Consider the following 25,056-nt stretch of genomic DNA (forward strand, 5'->3'; position numbering starts at 1 on the left):
ATTTTAAGAGTATCACATATGCACCATACTTACATGCTATCATGGATGTATTGGTTATGAGGATACACATATTAACATATGAATATTTTCCTCCGTTTTTTTACATTGTAAATCCCATTTAATAGGAATAACATCTAGCATTTTACATGGGTCTAGTTCAAGAACTTAGTTCAGCCAGTCGGTCCCATCCCATTTTAATAATATGGGTCATCAAGCCATTTTAATAGTATGGGTCATCATTCTGCATGGCCATGCAGCCTTGTATGTAATCCATTCTTCATACTGTACAATTGAACTATGGAAACCTTGGACAGCAGAGATGCTGAATTAGAAGATGGGTCACATATAACGGCCAATATTCAAATTACATAAATTGTATATGACAAAACACCACAAATTTGTAATAATCTTTTTGCGGATAAAGAATTGCCTCTTGAAATTTCCACAGCACAAATACATGCCAAGTCCAAAACCATGAAATTCAGTACAGGCTCTAAGATCATTTCATAAAAGCAAAGCCCATGATATTCTCACCATGCTTTGGTTATAACACCACCTCAAAATTTCTTTGGTAATGGGCATGGTGAGCTTGGAGGCTTCAAATCCTCGTATCTGTTATACACATGAAGTATCCATACCTTAGTTTCCTTGTTGATGTCTACTAAGAGGAAATATAAATGATATATAGTAGTCAAAACTAAAATAAGATTACGACTAAAGAGGAAGGATATCAAAACACAATCGTATCCTTACATTGTGAAAGGTGAAGGTGGTCTGGATAATTTTTTTTGTTCAGTTTCATGAGGGGAGGCATTTATTATAATGGGCTCTCCCATGGAAGGGGGTTGTGGGGGTATTAGTTTCTAGGGAAGGAGGCTTTTGAGCTAAAGAAGCATTTGGGGCCTTCGAAGAGGGTGAAGTTGGTGGCTTGAAGTCTTGGTATTTGCAAAACATATTACATGGTCATGACAAACTGACGAGCAAGCCAATATATGCATGCATACATACATGCTTGCATGCGTACACACAATGCATGCATGCGTGCATGCAAGTTTCTTGTAGACTAATTAAGCTCACTTATTAAGCATAACTTATTGATGGGGTCATTAATCCAGATGCACAAATAACGCAATTTTGAATTAAGGGACGTGTTTACTTTTGTATCACTGTTTACCTGTTGCGCTAATCTCCAACCATCTACGATTGGGAACAGATGATGGATATAACCTTGGAGTACCATATAGCATAGCATAGCATAGTCTATAAGCTAATACATAGTTTGCAATAAATAGAAGGAAAGTAATAGAGGAATGAAAAACCTACACAGGGTAAGGTGAAAGTGGCCTTGAATTATTTATCTGAGGTTGCTCAATTTGCTTTGAAATAATAGGTTTTGGTGTTGATTCAGGTAGCTCAGTTAGTGCTGATGGCTCAGATGGTGGATTATTACTTGTGGATCCTTCCTGGGAATCTCCATATTTAAAAGAGCTTGGAGTAGGGGTAGGTGAGGTTGGTGGTTTTAAGTCCTCATAAGTGCATATACAAGCTGGTTAATAGTGTCCAATAACTGATTAAGATATCGTTTTCACAATAAGACAACATCAAAAGAAGGATAATGACGAGTAAAAACTGAGAGAGAGAGAGAGAGAGAGAGAGAGAGAGAGAGAGAGAGGAGTTTTGTAACCTTTTACATCTGAGGTCTACATTCATTGTCTGGTCATAAGAAAACCTTACACAGTATAAGGTGAAAGTGGTCTAGATTTCTGACGTGGAGCTTCGATGACTTCATTCTCTATAATTGAGCTGGGCACTGTTATGGTTGTCCCAACTTGAGCTGGCATTGAAGGTTCAGGTGGTGCTGCAGTTTTCACATGTGCTTCCTTGGGCCAAGTAGAACCAGAGCTTGGGGTTGGAGTTGGAGATGTTGGTGGTTTCAAATCCTCATATCTTCAAAAGCCCACAATTAATCACTAAAATCCATCAGTAACAAAATGGGGAAATATACTATTGTCCAGTGGGATGTGGAAAACCATAGACCATAGAGGTTGTGACCAATTGATGAAATGAAGAACAGTAATGGAGGGGAGTTGGGCCAACCATGGGGACCATGCCCTGTTTCAGTGTGTCCCACTATATCTGTCACTGTCCATTTCATTGAATGTTGATAAGACCCCATTGTAAGAGTGCTGAACAGGTAAGGTCGACCCAACGAACCACCTCGTTAACCTGACCTGAGTCCAGGTCTGGACCGTAACACTGGACCTGGAGCAGGTCCAGCAGATCTAGACCCCACTAGGTCTGGCTCCAGCCCAGGCCCATCCAAGCTGGGGTTGAGGCAACCAATATGTGTGCTTGTTTGTGTTTATTCCGGACGGGGTCCACCTATCCTGTTTTCAGGGCTATGCCAATGGACAAATGTGTTTCATTGTCCTTTGTATATTTTCCCTTGAAGAAAAAAGTACATGAGTTTCAACTCACAAATCATAAGAGAGCGACAGAGAGAGAGAGAGAGGAAGAAACTTTCAAACTGACACTGTGAAAGGAGATAAAGGCCTCGTGGCTTGTGAACTTTGCACCACTTCCTTTTGAACCACACTAGGAGTTGGGGGATCTGTTGTGGTAAACTGAGTGGTGGAGGGAACTGGTCCTGGAATATCCTACACAAACAATATCCAAAAACATAAGCTGTCATGCCCATGCCCTATTGAATAGCCTCAACAGGATAATACGATATACTTCAATAGTTTAACTAATCCTTAGAAAATAGTTGTACAAGAGATATTACATTGATGAAGCATACAACTGAACACCCAGAGAGGGGAGATAATTCCACACAACTCAAATTCACATTCGAGGGGGATCCCCATTAGATCCATATAAAGCCATCTAGAAAAGATCTTACCAGGAAAGTTCATTGCAGCTACTATTTCAATATTCATGTATGTGAAGCCAAGTAAGAAGGAAGAGCCTTCAAGGTCCACCGTGAAATGCGCTAACTTGCTTTGACCTCCATGAAGTTCATCTTAAATTTTAGTACTCCCAACTTAAGTTAGTGCGCATGAAACCACAGGAAAAATAGGAAGGCATCACCAAAATTTTCAGATGTAGCCTATGGGAGTGGGGGTGCTAGTCAGGTAACCTGCCTAGTTTCACCAACCTACGTCTGGATCTAGTCTTAGAAACTGGACCCAGCAGATCAGGTCCAGGTCATACATATCCAAATCTAAAGGGGTTCAAGTCCAACATAGACTTTTCTGGGTTGGGTTCAGTGACCTTACTTGGACCCGACCCAGTTTTGTATGTGTTTGTGCGTGTATGTGGTTGTGGACCTGATCAATCCACCTGATCAACCACCAGGGTCTGTGTCCAGATTGGACTCTACTAGATTGAGGTCAACTCAACTTGAATGCGATTTATTAGAGCCCCATATGGGACTTCTGAGGCTATTCATTTCCTTCCTATGTTGTAAACAGGTTTCAAGTTTAGATGGTAGCATGGTGGAGGTGTCAAAAACACCTCCTTGCATGAGTCCTAATGGAGATCAAAGTTGAGATTAATATTGCTCCACATTCAGAGACTCCTTCAATATCCTTGAGGAAGCATGCTAACTCACTAAATCTGACCTCCATGTAGACTTGCTTAAGGAAATGTGTGAGACATCTCCATCACAATATGGCCAACCTCAAATCATGTCTGCCATATAAGGTGGTGCATGGCCACAAAATGCCATAAGCTTGGATTGAGAAACTTAATTATCATATTAGACAATTGGATTTCACAAGAGCGTCCATGATCACTCGAAGTTCATTCTTCGCATCACTCACCTCAAGGATATATGTTCTTTACAAGTGATGATACCCTGGGGATTACTTTGCTTGAAATACTACACTTCAGAATATGTTTTCTAGACAATGGATAATGGCATTCAATAGGATTCTCAGGGTATGGATATGGTGAGCAAATCTATTGGGTGCAATGTTACTTTAACATAAAATATGCTCTTGACTTTAAGTTAGAAGCCAACATCAAAGCTCTGACATGTGCACACTCAAGAGTCAAGACCGGTGTTTAAGACACAACTGAGTCACTTGGACCCAGCAGGGTGCCGGTCCATGATGAAAAGCGCTGAAACTCAGGCGAGTTCTGATTTAGAATACCGCCAGGGGCAAAAGTAAATTCTTGAATCACAATCATGACTTTATCTTAAGTTCCACTATTTATTGATTATTGACTAGTTGTCTAGTATCACCTTGTAGCATCACATCCAGATGCTTCTCATCGAGTTAATAATGGAACTTATTGTTTTTCGACTTAATGAAGCCCTAGGAATGGGCTCAAGACCAAGGTCAGGGTGGCGGGCGCTACAACGTGACATATTGAGTTCCATTCCTATTAGGGGTAGTAGACCCCTTCCCCACTAAACTACCCCGCCCCCCAAAAAAAAAAAAACTTAAATGAAACTCTTACACAGCACAGCCCATCAAATGATGGTATGAGCAATGATGCAATGTTTTATCTTAAGCTGATGATATGATCATGAAAAGCACCATCATATTAATGAGAGACTTCTCTCAACTAAAACAACAAGAAATGCATTGAGGAACCAAGATGATAAATGGGATGAGTAATTTATTCATTTGTTACCTTCAGTGGAACCTTTTGTGCACCTTGAGGGGGGACCTTCGAGAGAAGTTCTCCCATAGGAAGCAGTGGGGCTGTTGTTTCTGCAATCACCTCCACAACTTTATTGCAAGAAAGGTCCCTGTTCTTTGCCATGAATGCCATTAATTCTGCCACCTGAATGATAGATCCATATTTTCCATTAATAAAATAGTACTTCCAAGATTTCAATAATAGAAAGAGATATGAATGGCAAAAAAGAGTCCCAAACAGCATTTAAGCCACACAAAATTCAACAAGGCAATAACTTTTAAGCTATGAGTAGAGGGAAAGGTTTCTATGCTTCCCCTACAGCATAGAAGATCTATCCTCCCGCTACCATCCAGCCGTCCAATTTTGATAAAGAGAGCCACTCACCGTTTGATCTTAGATTCGACGTCTCAAAATATTTTATTTTTAGTTTTTTTATACAAATTGTATGAATATGAAATTTGGTACGTACCATCTTCTCATTAGGGCGCACCTATAAAAAATATTACAAATAATTTTTCGATAAAATATAATGACCAAAATACCACTTGAACCTTTCAGGGGTATTTTGGTCATTTTATTTTATTGAAAATATTTTTTTTTATATTTTTCATCAGTGCGAGTTTAATAGAGGAATGGACGTCTAAATTTTGGTTTCAAAATAGCTTATAGAAAGAAATTAAAAATAAAATAGTGTAGAGACGTGACATTGTGATTGGGGCAATCTTAGCCCTCCATTCAAAATGGACGGTTGGATAAGGGGAGGATAGAACTTTTATGCTGTAGGGGAAGCATAGAAAGCTTGCCCATGAGTAGAATGTGTAAGTGTAAAGAAGTGGAGAGAGCTGCTTGGAAGGAACTGGTTATTCTTTCTCAGAGCAAGGATGAAAACAAAGTCAAAGGTCATAGAAGATTATATTGCTTTAGTATCATCTGTAATATATTTTATTTCCCCTACTATTTCTTGGGATATTATTTTCTTAAGTCTCTATTGGACTTAATATCTTTATTGTTGAAACGAAGCCTTCATATCACAAATGCATATTTTCAGCATTAAAGGTTTTAAATTACCAGAAAATGATAAATTTATACCTGAAGATTTGACACTTGTCCTCCAAAATAAGTGTCTTCTTTTGCAAGGACTATATTATGTGTTTCCTTATATGCATCAGTAGGACGCTCCATTCCTCCTGGTCTCACAATCTGAATAATGAAACATAATAAAGTTTGAAAGAAATAAATAATGCTGGGTACTTCTCTTGCACCACCACCATATGGATCGTGCAATGACAGAGTCCATTAGGTTTACCATCAAATGCTAAGATGGACAATGATCGACAGAAAGTGGGACCCACCAGAATCGAGCAGGAAACAAATGGTGGGTCTACAGTAATGGCCTTAGTGGACGATAGTTTTTATAGTCTACAGTAAAAGAAAAATCACAAAAGGTAGAGCTGAAGTTCTTGAGAAGGACAGATTACAATCAGCTAAGAAACATTGTTTATAATAAAGAACCTTGGACTTACAGTGAAAGGAAGGCCACTGGCCATCAATGCTTCTTCTGCCTTCCTTTTCCAAATTAAGACTCCCCAGAACAAGCTGTTGACAAGAACTTAGATCAGACCATAAAAATTTCGCAACTCAAGACTGCCGTTATCCATGATTATCTTAATATATCTCATACTTTTATGCTCACTTATTGCTAGTTCTCCCGATGTATTATATAGAGGAGAACATATCACTTCCACAGATTTGATGTATTCTTTCATCTTTTCTAATTGTGACTTCATTTGTACCATAAATATGTGTTATTTATGAAGGCATTTTGATAAGATCAAGAAGAGGTCACTGCAGGCTTTATGACCATGAATGCTTAATATGAGACCTACAAAGATCTTAGGATCATTTGATATTTACGCCAAATTTTTTGGCACTATAAATAGCATAAGCATAGATCTCCATAAATCTTACTTTAGAATCGCTGCGGGGAAACCAACTTTGTTTGTCCCCAAAGATGTGAGCAAAATGAAGTTCTCAACTTTAGCAACAGTGGCTGCATATTGAGGCAGGATAGTTTTGTCAATGAATTTCCACGAAGAAACACCAGAATCTTTTTAATTAAAATTTTAAATGAATCAGAAGGAAAACAAAGAAAGAATAAAGAACACTAGACCTCAGAAAAAGTATTAATTATGTGCTGCAGAATGGGAAAGTCCCAGACTATGGTCTATGTTACTCCAACAGGAAATCCACCATACGTTCTGATGACAGATGGAAATGATTAATTTCACTTGAGTAAATGTCCTGGTAGGACCTAGAACTCTTAATCTCCACTGTCCATCATTCAAGATTGGGTGGTGGGGCTGTTTTGGAATACCATATAACATATCCTCAGAAACTCAAAATTTAGGCCATGATATCAAGCACAAGCATAAATTCAGAGGAAACCTATTTAACTAACTAGCAATTAATTGAATACGAGGAAATTATGGTTCAAAGACATGAAGGACAGTGACAGAGAGAATTGGATCCTGGGATCATTATAGTTCAGAGCAGGGCATGCCTCCAATGGTGGATTCATATCAAGTCATCACCATCTATCATTTCATGGGGCGATGGGTATCCATTGAGTTGTAGTTTTCACATTCCTGGGTTATAGTACACATTCCCTTGAATATTTACAGCAAAAAATAATCTTTAACCACCTACAAACCCATTAGCCATAACAAATGATTGGTTGAAGGCCAGAATACCTGCATCAATAAGGTTCTTGGTAGCTTGATAATCAATACGATAAGGTCCAGTTATGTCAAATACCTCCTTCTCACTTGCACCTATGCAGCATATAATTACAGAGGCATTGCCTATTGCTGGTCCAATCTCATTGGGTTTCTCCAAGTCACATTCAACAATGTCAAGCTTCTCTACAATTGGGCTGAACACAATTGTCTGTTATTTATATTAGAAATGAATATAACCCTTTGCCTCAGATAACTCTATAATTAAGTTTCTATTCTGAATTCAATTTCTATTTAGTTCCTTTTAAGAGTTCTCTGACAACCTATGGTAAAAGATGCAAACCGTGATTGTGGCATTCTCTTCTCTTACGTTGAATTCCCCGAAGCACTTGTCTCCACATCATCAATCTTCAGTCTTTGAAAAATCTGCAAAAGCCCTAAGTTTTTTTAAAACGAATAGTCCAATACATTGAGCCTAAGCGATTCAGCAAGAATTGCCTCTCTCTCTCTCTCTCTCACACACACACACACACACAATAAGTAAAAGAAAAAAGAAAATCGCTTAAAATAATCTGCAGTACCACTTCCTCCGCTTTCTGCCTGCTCCTAACTCCAGCTCTTACGTGAAAACCAAGTTTTACGAGCTGACTGAAGAAAATGTCAATGCAGGAGAAGTTAAAGACCAAATGGCACAAAAAGCTCATAGAAAAACTTCACAAATATAAATAAAACTGCTACCTCACAGTACGAGAACCAACTCTACCAGTAGCACCAGCAACAAATGCGAGGTTGTCATCCTTTTCCTGGTTCCTGCTTTGAACAATATTCTTAACTTCTTGAGGAGTACCTTGTGATGGCCCTGTAGCAAGCAATGCATTAATGAATACTTCGAGGAAGAGACTATATTCAGAGGAAGGTATACCACAATCCAATTGGAAAGTATACTACAATTCAGTTGGTGTATCACTACCTATGGAAATCACTGTCCATTGGCGTCATCACCATCCATTGAAATAATGGATACTGATGGAGAGAGAATGAGACCCAATATTGGGGTCATGTCCTTTTCTGGTAAACGACATGCCCCCCATCAACATCTATCATTTCACGGGGTGGTGATGGCCTGAATGGAGTATGGTTTTCCTTGTTCTCTGATTCTTTTATACATACCATCACTATAATCAAAGCCGAATAAAGAAGAGATAGCCTGCAATAGTTCATCAAAGAACATCTAATCCATATTAAGCTTATGGCTGAGTCCGACCACCGCAAAGTAAAAACTATTGAAGTCGCGAACTCAAAATCTATCGAAAAAGTGATTTTCCAAATTTTTACATGTTTTAGACGTACTGTAAGCAATCATGTATCATGTTTCTGTTGCACCTTAGCATGCTAACGATATAAGAGGGAAAAAAGAAAGAAAGAAAAGAAGACTTGAATTATTATCCAAATCAACATCAGGAGTTCCTCCCAATACTTAGAGAAAATTGTCAGACTAAGGTTGAGAAACTCAAAAAATTGTTAGAATAAGATTGAGAAACTCATCTTCTAATTGATTGTATTGACCCATAATTTTTTTTATCCCATGTAAGAACTAACAGGTGACAATTTTCTAACGACTTTTATATGATCTTAATGCTTTGTAGGACCCCTTCAAAGGAAAAAAAAAAATTAAAAATTAAAAATTAAAATTTTTTGTGTACAATTCATGGACGTCTTCATCAAAATCACATACACAGGAGTTCAGACTTCAGACTGAGGTTTAATTAAAACTGAAGTCATAGATCACTACATAATTGAGCACAAGCCATTCTTCTAAAACTGATAACATGTGCCAAATTAGCGATCAAATAAAAAGAAACCCATTTCCTATCTAAAAGCAAACTAAGAAATTTAATCAATTTTAGGAGTAAAACATCCATAGTATCCACAGACCACAAAGATAAAATCTTAAAATAAAATAAAATAAAAACTATGATAAACTACTATTTTTTAATTGTCTAAACCAGTGTGCTGGGATTCGCCTCAGTCAGGGGACTAGGCCCTTGGCCGAGGCGAATTACTCGGCTGTGTCCAACACATGGCCTTTTGGCCCTAAATTTTTTTTTTGTAAAAAAGCAAAATTTTAAAAATTAAAAATGTAATAAAAGTAAATTGAAACCCGAAAAAAGCTTTAAAATATAGAGAAAATTGGATTTAGAAAAAGCCAGTACAGTTTTTGTACATTTTAGAAAATCCAGAAAAAAGGAAAATACAAAAATAGTGATTATAGCAAAAAAAAAAAAAAAAAAAAAAAACACTCACCAATCATCGCAAAATACTTTCAAATCACATACAAGATTATACACTTATCCAAGTTGTGCACCCAACTTGGGGAAGCATTGCCTCGCCCGTAAAGCCATGCCAAGTTACTCTCCCGAGACCGAGTGGGCTCAGGCGAGTCATGGCACACTTTAAACTTTAAAATGCAAAGTGGGTAGAGATCAAATTCGCATACTTAGCTGCAGTTCACTGATTAATGGAGGAAAACTCACACTCTGATAAGGAAAACACACACACTCTGATAGGATCGGTAGTCACTTATTTCCTATCCAAACTTCAACTAATAAATTTAGAACAAAACGTCCATAATTTCTTGAGAGAGAAAACCTAAAAACAAATGTTATACATCATTAAGTAAGTTTGAATTGTTTAAAATACAAATTGGTTAAGAGGGAATCACCACACTTAAAAATAGATTCATAATGCACATTCTGACTGTCTTGGAAATAAAAAGCAACCCATTTCTTACAAAACATCCACTCCTAAATTTGATAACTTTACAAGCAAAACATCCACAAATCCTAGACAGAGAAATACTTGGAACTTAAAATACAAAAAACCCATCAATTTGAATTATTTAAAATGCCATAGGGATGAAAAAGGGGAATGGAGAAAGACCCATGTAGTGAAAACTGAAAGAATGGATAACCTGAAGCTTGAGCTCTGGAAACATAAAATTTGAGCTTTCTTGTTTGTGGGCATGTTTGAATTCTGGGAATTGTGAGAAAATGAGGAGAGAGAAAGGAAGTTTTCTCCAATGTAAAGCTTTCTATGGGCACTAGGGATGAGAAAGAAGATGAGGGAACAGAGGAGAGCGCCATTGCCTCTCTCTCTCTCTGCTCAATCAGCTTTTACTACAAAATATTCGCTTTCTAGGGACAAATTAAAGCCATGAAAATGGGGTTTTATTATTTTTTAAAAATTTCTTAACGAAATATTTTTGTGCCAACGTGGCACCTCCAGGTCCTTATTATCCTGATATGGTGAGTCCTACTTGGCAAGTGACAGAGGGGAAATCTCGGCTATATTTCCGATCTATGTAACGGAAATATATCGGTAGTATATCGGAAAGCCAAAAAGTCGTTACTAATTTATGAGAAATTTATAAAAAGTACAACTATTTAATATTTTATCTAAATATTTTAATTTAATTTCAAAATACACATGAACATAGTTAAAATAGGTCAAATATTAATGTATTTTGATAAATTTTTCTATTTAGTTTTTGGCTGAACCAAAATACAAGAAATAGGGTCAAAGAGGAGCACCGGAAAAGTACACAGTAAAAAAAAAAAAAAAATGTGATTGTTGAATTTGACTCAAAATAACATTGTTAAGAAAATGGGTGTAACCGCATTAAGCAAAATCCTCCATAACAGGATTTTCTTAACTCTGTAATTTTGAGACAAATTCAACAATCACATTTCTTTTGTTTTGCACTGAGTATTTTTCCAGTGCTTTAAATAGTGATTAAAAATTTCCGATTAAATAGCCATTAATTTTTTTTCACTAAGTATTTTTCCTACCCTTTGCTTTAAATAGCGATTAAAAATTGGCTTCTTATGGGAAGTTTGTAATGTTATCAAAACAAACATACACTATCTTATGTAATGCATATTTCCCTTAGGCCCGTTTCGCTCATTGATCCGGGAGTCACTTTTTCTTAAAAAACCGGGCCAAATGTATTTGGTTAGCTTAGAATTGACATTTCCATTAGAAATGAGGTTTTTGTGAGATTATTGAATCCTCATTTTAAGTTTAAATTTTGGAAATTTCAATTCCACCAAAAAATGACATTTCATGGAAATGATCCACTTTGCTGCTCAAGAACAAACAAAATATTAAAAATTTAGATAGAGAAACTATATCAAATTTTGAATCGAGAAAACATATTAAAATTTTAGAGATGAAAACTATATCAAATTTTAGAGAGAGAAAGTATAATAAATTTTTTAGAGAGAGAATATACAAAAAAAATTCGTGGGAGAAACTACCTCAAATTTATTTAGAGAGATAAATTATCTCAAATATTAAATTTTAGAGAGATAATTAATCTTAAAATTTTAGAGAGAAAAAATACATTAAATTTTAGATAGAGGAACTACTTAAAATTTCTTAGAGATAAATATCTCAAAACATTTAGAGAGAGAAATTATCTCATATTTTTAGTTTTAGAGAAAGAGCATATTAAAATTTTAGAGATTAAAAACTATATCAAATTTTAGATAGAGAAACAACCATAAAATATTTAGAGAGAGAAACTATATCTAATTTTAAGTTTTAGAGAGAGAAAATATCTTAAAACTTTAGAGAGAAAAACTATATCAAATTTTAGATAGAGAAAGTACTTGAAATATTTAGAGAGCAAAACTATTTAAAAATTTTAGATAGATTAAACTATCTCAAATTTTAAATTTTAGAGAGAGAAAGTACATTAAAATTTTATAGAGAGAAACTATCTCAAATTTTAAATTTTAGAGAGAAAAAATATCTTAAAACTTTAGAGAGGGAAACTATATCAAATTTTCGATAGAAAAAATACCTAAAATTTTAAAAGAGAGAAACTATTTGAAAATTTTTAGATAGAAAAACTATCTCAAATTTTAAGTGTAGAGAGAAAAATTATATTAAAATTTTAGAGAGAAGCAACTTGAAAATTTTCGAGAGTAAACTATTTCAAAATTTAAGTTTTAGAGAGAGAAAGCATCTTAAAATTTTAAAAAGAGTAACTATATCAAATTTTAGAGTGAGAAAGTACTTAAAATTTCTTAGAGAGATAACCTATCTTAAAATTTTTAGAAAGAAATTATCTCAAAATTTAAGTTTTAGATAGAGAAAGTACCTTAAAATTTTAGAGAGAGAAGTTATATCATATTTTAGAGAGAGAAACTACCTGAAATTGTTTAGAAAGAGAAACTATATGGAATTGTTTAGAGAGAGAAACTATCTCAAATTTTTTATAAAGAGAAACCATTTCAAATTTTAAGTTTTAGAGAGAGAAAACATATCAAAATTTTAGAAAGAGAAACTATATCAAATTTTAGAGAGAGAGAGAGTATATAAAAAAATGTAAAGATAGAAACTATCTCATAAGTTTTAGAAAGAGAAACTATTTCAAATTTTAAGTTCTTGAAAGAGAGTATATAAATTTTAAAGAGAAAAACTATCTCAAAATTTTGAGAAACAGAGAGAATTTGTATTTTCAAAAAAAAGTTATTCCAAACAATCCAAATATGGAATTTGCATTTTTTTCATTTCTACCGGATGCGATCCAAACAGGAAATTGACACTTCTAGAAAATCTCAATTCCAAAAAATCTCAATTCCAAAATTGACTTTTCCTAATATTGAGAAATTCATATATCCAAACGAGCACTTAGAGGAAATGATATGCCATGGGACATGAGCATTGTTGAATAATTCATGGACGGTCCAGATGTCTGTTTCCACAATCCCGTCACATTTGGACAGTCTAGGTAAGTTCATAATCATCATAGTCCGATTAAGGAATGTGGATCCTACCTTTTTCTTTAAATAGCAATTAAAAAATAATTTTATAAGAAATTTTTTTATTTTTTTATTTTTTTATTTCCTATAAGACTCAAACCTAGGATCCAGCACCAAATTAAAAATTGCCCATGTAAATTGGAAATCGAACCATATTGAAATCAATGTTAAACTCATAGGTTCCTTTTTAGAACTGATTCCTAGTCCTATTTGAAGGGACTCACCTCTCTTAGAAAATCAGGAGGGCATGTCAAGGTATCCACTAACCCCGATAGGCTAAACCACCAATTCCTACCTAATCTAATTTTTCAATACTTCAATTTTAAATATTTTGAAATACAAAAATATTTTAATACTTTTTAGATTGAGAATTGTCGATCCGAACAACCCAACATTAGGCCGTTTCACCGACCGCTTCCGGTTTCATACTATGTCATCTGCTTATGGTAGCAACCACCCCGTTTCGACTGGCCATAATTTATGCTTAGGAGCCCTCTGACCAATTTGGGCTACCTATGATCTTAGTTATCAAGACCGGATTAGACCCAACAAGTCTGACCATTTCAAAATTGCCTGATGCTAGTTTTGGTCTAGTCTAAAATAAACATAGGAGTTGATAAAAAACTGATCAATATTGGTTGGTCTGAGTGGCTAGTTTTGTTTGGTCAAATTGACGAAAACATGTGTACGATTTTTGTAATGTATGTTATATTTTAAAGTATTTTCGTTTTTTTGTATTGGTAAAATCCAATCTAGCAGTTTGATCAACAGTTGGACCGATATTAACTAATAAGATCCCTTAACAATTTGATGGCCTGTACGATCATGCTTGTGCAAGGATTAAGTTGAGATTTTTTAACAAATAAAAATATTTTTAATGAATAAAATCACGAGATTGTATATTATAAGGTCATTCATTTTTTTGGTACAAGGAGGTTACAAATTACTTTTAGCCAATGGTTTAAAAAACGGATCGGTGACCCGGATCGGGTTTCCAAAAAACCTATCCGGATCGGTGAATCGGCGATCCGGATTGAGAATCGGGTGAATCGGTCAGAATAAAGCTTAAAAAAAATTCGAAAAAATTATTAAAATTCATTATAAATATTGTTTTTTAGGAATTTAATAAAAAATGAGGGTACTCCATTAAGAATTTTCATGTTTTTGAATGAATATGCGAATATTGATATGTTCTTTCCCTGCATGAACCGCCATTCAGCATTTAATTTACAGTATTTCGTGCTCATCCCTACACTGTTGCTGTTGGGACTCGATATGTGAATAATATGGCTAGGATAGGGTGGCCTCAGAATCATCATCTCTCTCGTTTTCTCTTTGAATAATATGGATTAAAAAATAAATAAATAAATTTTCAAAAAAATCGATCATGGATTAAAAAAAAAATCACAAATTTTCAAAAAATTCTATCATGGATTACAAAAAAAAATTCGATCACGGATTAAACAAAAAAAATCACAAATTTTCAAAAAATTCAATCATGGATTACATAAAATTCGATCATGGATTACATAAAATTCGATCATGGATTACAAAAAAAAACAAACAAAAAAAACAAACAAAAAAAAACAAAAAATTCAATCGTGGATTACAAAAAAAGAAAAAAATAGTTCGATCATGGATTACAAAAAATTCAATCATGAATTACAAAAAACTCTATCATGGGTTACAAAAAAAGCAAAAAACAAAAAATTCAATCATGGATTACAAAAAAAAAAACAAACATTTCGATCATGGATTACAAAAAAAAAACAAACATTTCGATCATGTATTACAAAACATTCGATCATGGATTACAAAAAATTCTATCATGGGTTACAAAAAAAAAAAAAAAAACAAAAAAATCGATCATGGATTACAAGAAAAGAAAACAAACATTTCGATCATGGATTACAAAAAATTTTATTATGGGTTACAAAAAACCAAAAAATTCGATCATGGATTATAAAAAAACAAAAACAATTCGATCATGGATTACAAAAAAATCGATCAAGTATTCCAAAAAAATCTATCATGGATTACAAAAAAAAAAAAAAAAAAAAAAAAAAAAAAAAACCATACAGAATCGCCTATTCACTGTTCGGACTCGCCGATTCCGTACAGTGAATCGGCGATTCACTGTACAGAATCGTCAGGTTCTCTCTAGAACCGGATGATTTCCGATTTTTTTTGAGGATCCGGTCCCTTTTCACGATTTTCCGAGTCGAACCGGGCGAGTCCGGTTCGACTCGGCGTTTTTTAAAACGCTGCTTTTAGCCATTGGATATGAAATCCAATAAATGAAAAAGTGTCACAACATTCGAAAAAATTTATTTTGGATTTCGTGCTCAAGTAATAATATATAGTTAACCACCCAATTTCAAATCTAACAATCAATGATGATTGTGACATCCTTATATCAAAAGTAAATAATTCTACTTACATTTCCTATAACTACACCTTGCAACAAAAAAAAAACAAAACAGACACTCATGTAATGCTCACGAAACACGGACTTTCCTATTTTATTATAATGGAACGATGCCAAAAACTTTAATAGTATTTTAACATTATTTTCTTTGATTGTATATTATAGGACCATTTTTTTTTGGTACAAAGAGGTAATAATTGCTCTTAGACATTGGATGTGAAATCATACATATTGAAATGTTCAGAACATTGGATAAACTTTATTTGGAATTTTGTGGATAGTCAATAATAATCTCGAATCACCTGATTTCACATCTAACGGTCAACAATGTTGACCTCCTTATGCCAAAAGTAAATCGCCTTATTTTATTTATTTCCTACTTTAAATGTAGTACAATGAGATCATAGATTTTCGAATTGCTTCCCTCGAAGGTCTTTTTTTTGTTACATTTCCTGTTTTTTAGACTCTATGTAGCATTAATGTAAAGCTAGAACTTCGGAAGGATGCTCTAGAATCTAAATATCTTAAAATTAGTCGAACTAAGATAAAGTATATGGAATGCAAGTTTAGCAATAATAGGAGTAGAAATGAGGAACTAGTTAAGATTAATAGTTAGAAAATACCTAAAAATGATTATTTTCTATGTCTTGGGTTAATAATCAAGGAGAATGGAGAGATTGAGATAGAGTTGGGTGCATGAAGTGGAACTGCGTATCCGGAATTTTATATTTCGCTGCATACCCATGAAAATGAAGGAGAAGTTTTATAAGACGGTTGTAAGACTAGCCATGCCTTTTATGGGACGGAATGTTAGACAATCAAGATACAACATATCCATAGGATGAGTATAGTTGGGATGAAGAAATTGAGATCGATGAGTGGCAAGACAATAAATGATAAAATTCATTAATGAATATATTCGAAAGAAATTAAGGACAGTTCCAATAGACAATAAGATGAGAGAAAGTAGACTTAGGTAGGCTGACTATATACAATGTATACTTAATACAATATTGATTGGGAAGAGCTATTTGGTTCAAGTGGAAGGCTCTAAAATGGATAAAAGGGAAGGGCTAAAAGAACATGAACGAAATTAGTAAGAAGAGATATGGTGACTTAGGGTCCGATTGAGGTTATGGTCATTGATAGAGTAGAATGGTAGAATAGAGTTTATGTAGCCAACATCAAATAGTTGTGATACGGCATGGATGTTGATGAAGATAATCATATTTTCCATTGCTGCCGTTTTTCTTTGTTAGTTCATTTTTTTTTGTTTTCTTGGTTAAATGTCGATTTTCCAAAATATAACGGTCATTACTGTTTTAAAATGGAAGCAACTAGTCCCATTACAACAGTGATTTTATGCAACGATCGTATAGTAATATGATACAACTTTTAAAAACCATGTTAGGGTTATTTATTTAATCTAAGGTTTGAAATATCCACTATTTTGATTCTAATGAACAATCACAAAAAGGAAAAATTGAAAATGCAACCTAGAAAATATTTTTTAGCCCAATTCACATAGGCCGTCTATTTTGGTGAGATACTTAAATCTAGGCCTTAGAAGGATTTTTTTTTTACCAATTTTTTTAGATGGCTTTATTATGATTAGATAAATAATGTTAAAAAAAATAAAAATGATTTTGAGTTTGTAAAGGCTAATATCTTGAAATTCACCAAATGAATGGTCTGGATTCATTGTTAGAGGGGACTCATTTTGACCATATCTAATGTTCAAATTGAACTTTTTTTTTTTGAGGATTGATTATTAAGATAAAGGGAGTGTGTGCAAATTTTTTAGTGTATAAAATTTTGGGTCATACAAATACCACAAATATAGTTTTTTAAAAGTGTCGTTGCATTTTACTAATGAAACAACCATTTCATTAAATCATTGCCCTCTACTTTTCATACCCATGGTTACATTGGGTATACTGTGTTAAATCCTCCTTGCTTTCTAAACCATGTTTAAAAAGGTGGCATTACTCTTATGAAAATACTATGAGCCTGGTGCCGTTACCATTATGTTTATTGAAAGAACAAACTTTTACCATTACAGGAAACTATAGTGGGTTCCCAAAATAGGTAGTTAGGGTGACGAGTGCTGGATCATGATGTCTAAAGTTTCATTCTCACCCGATGTTGAAAAAGTCGGCCGATTAATCAAGAAAATCACGAATCTTATTGTCGATCTTACTATTTTTGAATAATATTTTTGACTATTATGTAATATGTAATTTTTTTCAATTACTTGTTTATGGAAAAAATACTGCCTTACGTGCCTATAATATTTTTTTGTTTTACTTATTTTTCGAAAGGGTGAGGTTTAAGAAGGCCGAGGCCATAAACAATCAAAGACCTTCAAATAGTGCCAGTATATGTTGTTTCAATATCATAAATCTTTATGATGGCTTGAAAAATTATTTTTATCTTTAATTATAAAATTCAAAGTTAAAAAATAGTATAGATTGAGCAGATCTATGAACACTTGAATAGCTTGAAAATTGACGGTCTAGATAATACACTATAAGATGTACTATTCTCAAGACTTGAAATCTATTTTTTCTCATGTCTATATATTTTGAGATCGAGATGATCAAATTGAAGACTTTTCAGCATCAAATCAATCTTTTCTAATGAATTTTTCTGGTGCACTTTAATTTGATTGTTTAATACCTCACCTTTATATAAACTTTTTTCTTTTCTAAATTATGAGCATTTTAGCCCAAGATGGAATCGATTCAAATTCTTTTAGCATCCCATTCCCATGCAACATCCATAATTATTCACAAGGGAGCCATGATTGGTGTAAACTTTTTCAAGGTCATAGTTCTCAAAAGAAGGACCAAAAAAGTCATGATACATCATTCCTTGGTCCCAACAAATAGAAGAGAATATTTTTTAATAAAATGTCTAAATTACACCCTTGTTCTTTTCTTGTATCTCTAGATTCTACGTAACATGCTATCTTTTGATATAGTTCGAACTTTATTAATTTTGTACCAAGATTTTTTCATGTCATTTAACCTAAAAGCTGCTAGGGTACGAAAATGTTTTCTTGGCAAAGCCAAAACGAGAGATGTTATTTTCTCATGGTTTACCAAACCTCTAAGGATTAATTGGTTTGTGCTTGACGATCAGTAACCCCTTGTCTCACCCAAACAAAAAAAAAAAAAACTATTAGGCTCATATATTGTATACCTACTCCCTCGGGCTGAAGACCTAGTTGGGATGATTTTTGTTGATCTAAAATTTCGAGATCTATCTAATTATCATCCGATGATCATTTTTATGAAACAAAATTGGATTTAGAGTTCTTGAATAACTATATCATACCTTCTGAGGGTGGTTGGTATTCAATTGGTAGGACGTGAAATTCGGTTTTTTTTTTTTGTTGGAGGCATATAAAAAGGTCGACCCGGCATGGGTTTGAGCCTGGACCCAAAAATTAGAACCGTTGGGCCGGGTCTGGTTCCCTATGACCTTGATCAAACCTAGGTCTCAGTTCCATATTGATATATTATAAATAACAAAGTTCATTTTTCTTTTTATCTAGGCTGATCCAGATACCGATACCCGACATGAATTGGGGTCGAGACTTGGAACCAGTCGGGTGAGGATCACACTGCTAGCCAGTCCGAGAGGTAGATTGAGCCTGGACACTACAAATTCAAAATTTCGAGGGAGTAAGAAGGGGCGTGGCATGTAAAAGAGAGACAAACAATAGGTATAAAATACAAATTCTCACCTCAGGAGAGAAGCAAGTACATGGCATATATACGGCAGGCCATGTCCTAGAAGGGAAGAAAGAGAAACATAAAACGCAAGGAGTAAGGGAGAAACAGAAACATAAAGTAGAAGAGAGAGAAACTGGCCAATGCATGAGGTCGAAGAGAGAGATGCAACAGGGAGCATTGGCGTTCAAAAGCAAAAGCAGAAAGCGAAAAAGAAGAAAGGAAGAGAGAGAGAGAGACAGGGCGCAATGGATGATGGTGAACATGCTTTGGAACGGAGCTCGACAATGGGGAAATTCGAGCAATTTGCAGTTGCTTACACCCATAAAGCAAAGACACTCCCACCTGGTAAAGTAATTCTTTTGCGCCCACAACCCTCTCCTTTCCCCCGTGTAAATCATTTCAGGAAATCCCCTCCTTTTTCTCTCTCTAGACCGCCATTATTGGATACCTCCCATAGAGGACAGGAATTCCTATCCTGAATGATTAGAACACGGTTCCAGACCAACCCACATGCTCGAGAAAACAGTAATCAGAACATTGAATCAGTTTCAGAGAAACCCACTTCTGAAAATTCCATTTCTTTCTCTCTCTAGGAATGGTAGGTCATTTTCACTTTCGAAACTCCAATATTTTCTCTCTCTTTGGGAATGGTGGGGTTGTTTTGTTGGTTCTTAATTGGTTTTGGGGTTGAACAGTTAGTGTTTTTTCAGAAGCCCACCTGGAAAAGCTCCTCTTTTCTCTCTCTAGATCGGTGTTTTGCTGTGTAACCCAGTCATTTGATTCTGGCTTTTAAAAAGGAAAGGTGGGTAATTTTGGTGCTTCTTAATTGCTCTCTCTCTTGCTCTCACTCTCTGTAAATTGTTGTGTGGATGCCTGCGTTAGTTATTGCACACAGCTGCAGATCAGCCTTCTTTTCGGTCCATGCGAAAATTATACATTCGAATAGTTGCAGAGAAAACCTTAGTTTTTCAAAAGCAAAGAGGAGTGTTCTACTTTCTTGGAATTCCTCTTTATCATAATTTATCCAAAAGCTCATCTTCCAAATCTTGTGTTTTCTTGTCCATTAATCATCAGTAAAATTTCAAACCAACCAAACAAACAAATAAAAAAGGAATAAACTGGAAACTTCTGGTTTCCAAGAAAAATTCAAAACTCTGTTTTTGCATAAGATGGTTAATATACATATTTCTTAACTGGCTCCAGAATCGGAGTTCTCTTTCTGCAGTTATATCAGAAACTCCTGTTTTTTTTTTTCTTTACTTTTCTTTGAAACCTTATTATTCTACTCGGGCTCCAACCGAAGCACTTTTTTTTTTTTTTGTGAATGATACCAAGAGAAACATTCTTTAAGCTCTTTTTTCTTTTCCTTGCTGATTTTAGTGTTATAAGGCTTGACCAGAGCAGAAGCTGGTCTAAGAAGATCAGACCCTTTCAATTTTCAATGAAGAATGTGCTTTGATCTTGAATCTTGCTTCATTTTCCGTCAGCTTTAGGTCAATAGAGAGAAACCCAAGTTTTAAAATGGATGAATTTAGTGTGAAAAGGCTTGAACAAACCCATACCCGGCTTAGAAATGTTCCAATCGCTGTAACCCCTGAAGGCTTCTGGTGTTGCCCCTCCCCTGTTGTTTTCCCAAAGACTATCAAAGTTCAAAACCCAAACCCTAGACACAAACAGACTCCAAAGCTCCAAAAAATCCCTTCTCAAAACAAAAACCACCACCCATCAAGCCAAAACCAGAAACCAACTACCCCTTTTGTCAAGCAGAGGTCAGTTTCTGATAACCTGAGAAACTTGGGCTCTGAAGCTTGTGGTTTCAGTCCATCAGTGGTTAGTGAGAGAATGCCAAAACCAAGGCCTGAGAATTTTCAGCAAAAGAGGGTCTCAGTTGAATTTAGTGAGCCTGAAACCAGTGACATGATTGTGATTTTATTGGGGAAGCATGGCTTATCCGTGAGGATGAGAGTTCATAGAAATATTCTTGCGATAAATAGCACTTATTTTGCAGAGAAGCTCTCTCAGTTGTTGGGTCCTCCATTTTGTGTTGAAATTGGGGAGTGTGAGGATGTGGAGAGTTTTGTGGAGACTGTTGGGTTGATGTACTGCAAGGACGTGAAACAGAGGTTGGTCAAGCAAAGCATTCCTCGTGTTCTCCGTATTCTCAAGGTATGAGTATGTTAATTTTATTTTACTTTTTCTTTTTTATAGATGAATCAGATCATTTTTCTTTAGTCTTATGCCATGAATTTTGAAGCTATGTTTTGAGTGCTTGAAGATTAGAATGTGGATTATTTTCCTTTTCTTTTCTGCTGATATGGTTTCTGATTCTGATCTCATAATAAGCAGTTTGATAGTAGCATTGTTATGTTGCTTTGTTGGATATTGATGCCCTGTTTCATTTCTTTATTTGTTAGTGCTTATTTGAAGGGCATAAACTTAGTTATGCAATGCTGGTTTTTAATTTTCAGAAATCTATCTAAATTCTTGAAATAAATTTTTTTACACCAAATGTTGTACCGGATGTTTGAAACATTGTAAAAGACTAATAATGTTAATGAGTGCTTTTTTTTTTTTCTCTTTACAATCATTTTTTTCTTTTTCTGGTCTTCTCTATGTAAGATAATTACTGAGAAAATCTAAGGGCACAAGAAAAGTATGGCACAAGAAAAGGCTAGTGCATGGGAAACCATGGCACAAGAAAAGGAAAGTGGGCCAACTTGCACAAGGGATTATTTTGTCATGTAAGGTGGCATCGGCTCCTTGTTTTTGGAATAAATGCCATTAGGTGCACCCTTGATCATGTAAACACTACTTTATTGCTTGTTTTCATCTAAATCTATGTAAACATCAGTTATTTTGATAAAATTTTATCTAAATTTTTTATTGGAAATGGATTTTTCTATACAATTGCTTAACTTATTACTTTGCATTGATTTATTTAATTTATTTGCTCAACTTAATGTTACTCTATCCTGGTCTGGATATATTCCCTGATTATATGTACTAATTGTGCAATGTTCCATGTAGAATTTGCCATCTGATAATGGAGTATCACACTAACCATGCTTGTATGCAGCATAGAATCGAGACATAGTTATTTAGTCTTGAATAGTCTATTCTGGCATCAGTTCTGGTCATTTTAATGTTGATTTTGTATTTTTTTTTTTTTTGGGGGGAGTTCAGTGGTAGGAATCAACCTTGAGAAGTAGCATGTTGAATTTGTATGTTAAAGTGCTAAAACATCACTATAAGGGTACAAGCTGGTTGTAATCTACAATATACACATCCACATGTCCATAAATCAAATTATTAAAGATGTATACTATAGATCGAAAGCTATGGAAAACCATAGTGCATTAGGTTCATCACCATTTGATAAACTGGGCCATGATGGAGAGAGAGTGAAATTTACAGGAACATGAGACTGGCTCTGACTCCATCACCTCTTATCATTTAATTGAACATTCCTGATGCTGAGTGGGCTATGTTTTCCACAATTCATTGGGTTGTAATATTCTTTCCTGTTTGAGATATATCTGTTTCCAAACAATTTAAGCTATTTTTATTACTTTTTTTCAAAAGATTTCTTCCCTTCCATGTTAGCTCTCAACTTACCAGCCTGTTGAATCTCAGTTATTGCTTATGCCATGATAGCACTCTATGACTAAAGCAATGTTTGGTTCCCAGGTTTCAGATTTCCTTGGCTTCCAATTAGCTCTCCAAACATGTCTCGAATACTTGGAAGCGGTTCCATGGGTAGGAGAAGAAGAGGAAAAGGTAGTCTCTTCCATTCTGCAGCTCAAAGCCGATATACTCGCATCGTCCCCCATTCTCAAAAGAATAACCCCTGAACTGAACAGCAACCCCCATGATCTCCTTTCTCACATATTACAGCTAATTGTCAAAGGAAATGAGGAGAAAGGTCGAAGAGAGATGAAATCCTTGGTGTCAAGGCTTCTTAGAGAAAATAACCTCTCAAATCCAAGCTCAGATGATATATACAACAAGTACCTCTATGATACCTGCCAAACTTGCCTTAAAACTCTCCTTTTCCTCTTTTCTCAAGAAGCTGACTCCAAATTCACAGGCATTACCAAAGACCCAATAGGCAAGATCAGTAAGGAAAGAGTAGACTCAAGAGAGAGAAGAGAGACCGATATCATAGACTCAAATGTGAAGATTTCTACTAGTGAAATCATAGACCCATGCATGAAGATTACTGCTAGTGAAATCACAGACCCAAGAGTGGAGGAGATTAGTATTAGTGAAACCATAGACCCAAGCTTGAGAATTACTAGTAGTGATACCATAGAGCCAAGAGTGAAGACTAATAGTAGTGAAACCATAGACCCCAAAAAAGGATCAGTAGTGCAACAAATTTCACTGCAAGCTGATAACCTCCTGTGGTTGGTTGAGATCCTCATCGATCGATTAGCTGCCGATGAATTCGTTGTCATGTGGACGTCTCAGCACCACCTGGCCGACCTCCACCCAAGGCTTCCAATAGCATCACGCCACCTGGCAAGCCATATCACAGCTAGGATTTGTATAGCTATAGGGAAAGGAGAGGTTGTGGCCTCAAGAGAAGCAAGATGTTCACTTTTTGATACTTGGTTTCAGCCGTTGATAGAGGACTACGGATGGTTAAAACATGCTTGTAGGTCATTTGATCGGAGGGCAGTGGAAGAAGGGGTGGGCAGGACAATTCTCACATTGCCACTTGAGGACCAGAGGAGGATATTTGTCAGCTGGTTGAATAGTTTCTTAAAGTTTGGAGATAGTTGTCCAAATTTGCAGGGGGCCTTTGAGGTGTGGTGGAGGAGAGCATTTGTAAGGCCCTATGTGGGTGAGGATAGACATGGGGTGTTAAGGCTAGATGGGGTGGTGGCAATGAGGTAGGTGTGGGGTTAGAGAGAGAGACATAGAGAGAGGTGTGGAGGTGTGGTTTGGATGTTTTGTGTGCAGTTACAAAGAGGAGGTGGTGCTTTACCTAAGTTTGAAATTGAGTGACTCTAGTGGAGGTCCTAATTCATGTATTCAAAGAGATTTATATGTTGGCATGTGAATGAAGATAAAGTGCAATTTGGTATTTTGATGTTTTGATAAACTATTTAGGGCACATCATGGCTAGGTGCTTTTGCTGATAGATTGGATGAATTTAAAATTATTTAAGATTGGCACCTTAAATCTCAAGGCTCTCACAAGGATTTTTCGCACTGAAAGTCCCCTCTTTAATTACAATTTGGTTGGTGGTGCACCTTATTTTGATTGTTTAAGGTTGGCACTTTATGCGAAATTTGCCTAAAAAGAATAATTACTGTAGGAAAGAACGCATCACCCCAGCTGATAGATGTCAACTGTGGACGGATGGAGCGTGTTGTGGTCCTCTGATAGCTGGTCAAAAATTTTGAAGATTTCCAAGTATAGAGTGACACCTCAGTTGTGCACAAATCTAATGGCTGGGGTAATGTGTTTATTCTACAGTTTTTAACTGCGCTCATTTAATACTTTCGAGCTCCAAAACTGGTGTAGATCTTAAGACCTTAGGGTCTTGGAAACATGGTACGGTTTGTCCAATAAGAAATAGAGCAAGATGAATTATTTTCGAGGTTCTTAATCTATTTTCCGATTCCATGATTGCTTTTTTGTTCAGGTGTCCAATATGTCTAGTT

At 35.3% G+C, this 25,056-nt stretch overlaps 2 protein-coding genes across 11 annotated transcripts; one reads left to right on the top strand and one right to left on the bottom strand.

The window, feature by feature from the left end:
• Positions 1-296: 296 nt before the first annotated feature.
• TIC62 (NAD(P)-binding Rossmann-fold superfamily protein) lies at positions 297-10,590 on the bottom strand. Of its 8 annotated transcripts, none has more exons than XR_002282980.2 (13): positions 10,360-10,590; positions 8,127-8,247; positions 7,970-8,036; positions 7,759-7,814; positions 7,404-7,585; positions 6,622-6,703; positions 6,177-6,249; positions 5,743-5,853; positions 4,645-4,797; positions 2,533-2,657; positions 1,735-1,947; positions 1,324-1,546; positions 297-612 (listed from the first exon to the last, which is right to left on the bottom strand). XR_002282980.2 is itself a non-coding variant. In XM_006856083.4 (12 exons), the coding sequence occupies exons 1-12, from the start codon at positions 10,529-10,531 to the stop codon at positions 558-560; spliced, it is 1,410 nt and encodes a 469-aa protein (XP_006856145.3). In that variant the 5' UTR covers positions 10,532-10,590; the 3' UTR covers positions 297-557. The 8 variants fall into 8 exon arrangements, 5 of the variants coding, with proteins under 5 accessions (XP_006856145.3, XP_088712956.1, XP_088712957.1 ...); XR_016048418.1 differs by having other exon boundaries at positions 7,732-7,814; XR_016048417.1 differs by lacking the exon at positions 1,324-1,546 and having other exon boundaries at positions 1,735-2,445.
• Positions 10,591-19,599: 9,009 nt separating this feature from the next.
• Positions 19,600-24,473, top strand: LOC18445956 (BTB/POZ domain-containing protein At3g50780). Of its 3 annotated transcripts, none has more exons than XM_088856833.1 (3): positions 19,600-20,186; positions 21,393-21,550; positions 23,072-24,473. In XM_088856833.1, exons 2-3 carry the CDS (start codon positions 21,482-21,484, stop codon positions 24,281-24,283), a joined length of 1,281 nt encoding a protein of 426 aa, XP_088712959.1. In that variant the 5' UTR covers positions 19,600-20,186; positions 21,393-21,481; the 3' UTR covers positions 24,284-24,473. The 3 variants fall into 3 exon arrangements, with proteins under 3 accessions (XP_088712959.1, XP_020530318.2, XP_006856144.1); XM_020674659.2 differs by having other exon boundaries at positions 19,600-19,729; XM_006856082.4 differs by having other exon boundaries at positions 19,600-21,550.
• Positions 24,474-25,056: the final 583 nt, after the last annotated feature.

This window comes from Amborella trichopoda, chromosome 13, assembly GCF_054954075.1.
Source record: "Amborella trichopoda isolate Santa Cruz 75 chromosome 13, AtrichopodaSantaCruz75HAP2 v2.0, whole genome shotgun sequence".
In the NCBI taxonomy this organism is placed as follows: Eukaryota; Viridiplantae; Streptophyta; class Magnoliopsida; order Amborellales; family Amborellaceae; genus Amborella; species Amborella trichopoda.

What these genes read in the sequence shown, in the direction of transcription:
- LOC18445956 (XM_006856082.4), top strand. Translation starts at nt 20,906, where the DNA reads ATGGATGAATTTAGTGTGAAAAGGCTTGAACAAACCCATACCCGGCTT. An exon ending in GTGTTCTCCGTATTCTCAAG is followed by an intron (nt 21,551 to 23,071) that starts GTATGAGTATGT and finishes TTTGGTTCCCAG; the next exon opens with GTTTCAGATTTCCTTGGCTT.
- TIC62 (XM_006856083.4), bottom strand. Translation starts at nt 10,531, where the DNA reads ATGGCGCTCTCCTCTGTTCCCTCATCTTCTTTCTCATCCCTAGTGCCC. An exon ending in TTCCCCGCAGCGATTCTAAA is followed by an intron (nt 6,250 to 6,621) that starts GTAAGATTTATG and finishes TCTTGTCAACAG; the next exon opens with CTTGTTCTGGGGAGTCTTAA. An exon ending in GACAAGTGTCAAATCTTCAG is followed by an intron (nt 4,798 to 5,742) that starts GTATAAATTTAT and finishes TCTATCATTCAG; the next exon opens with GTGGCAGAATTAATGGCATT.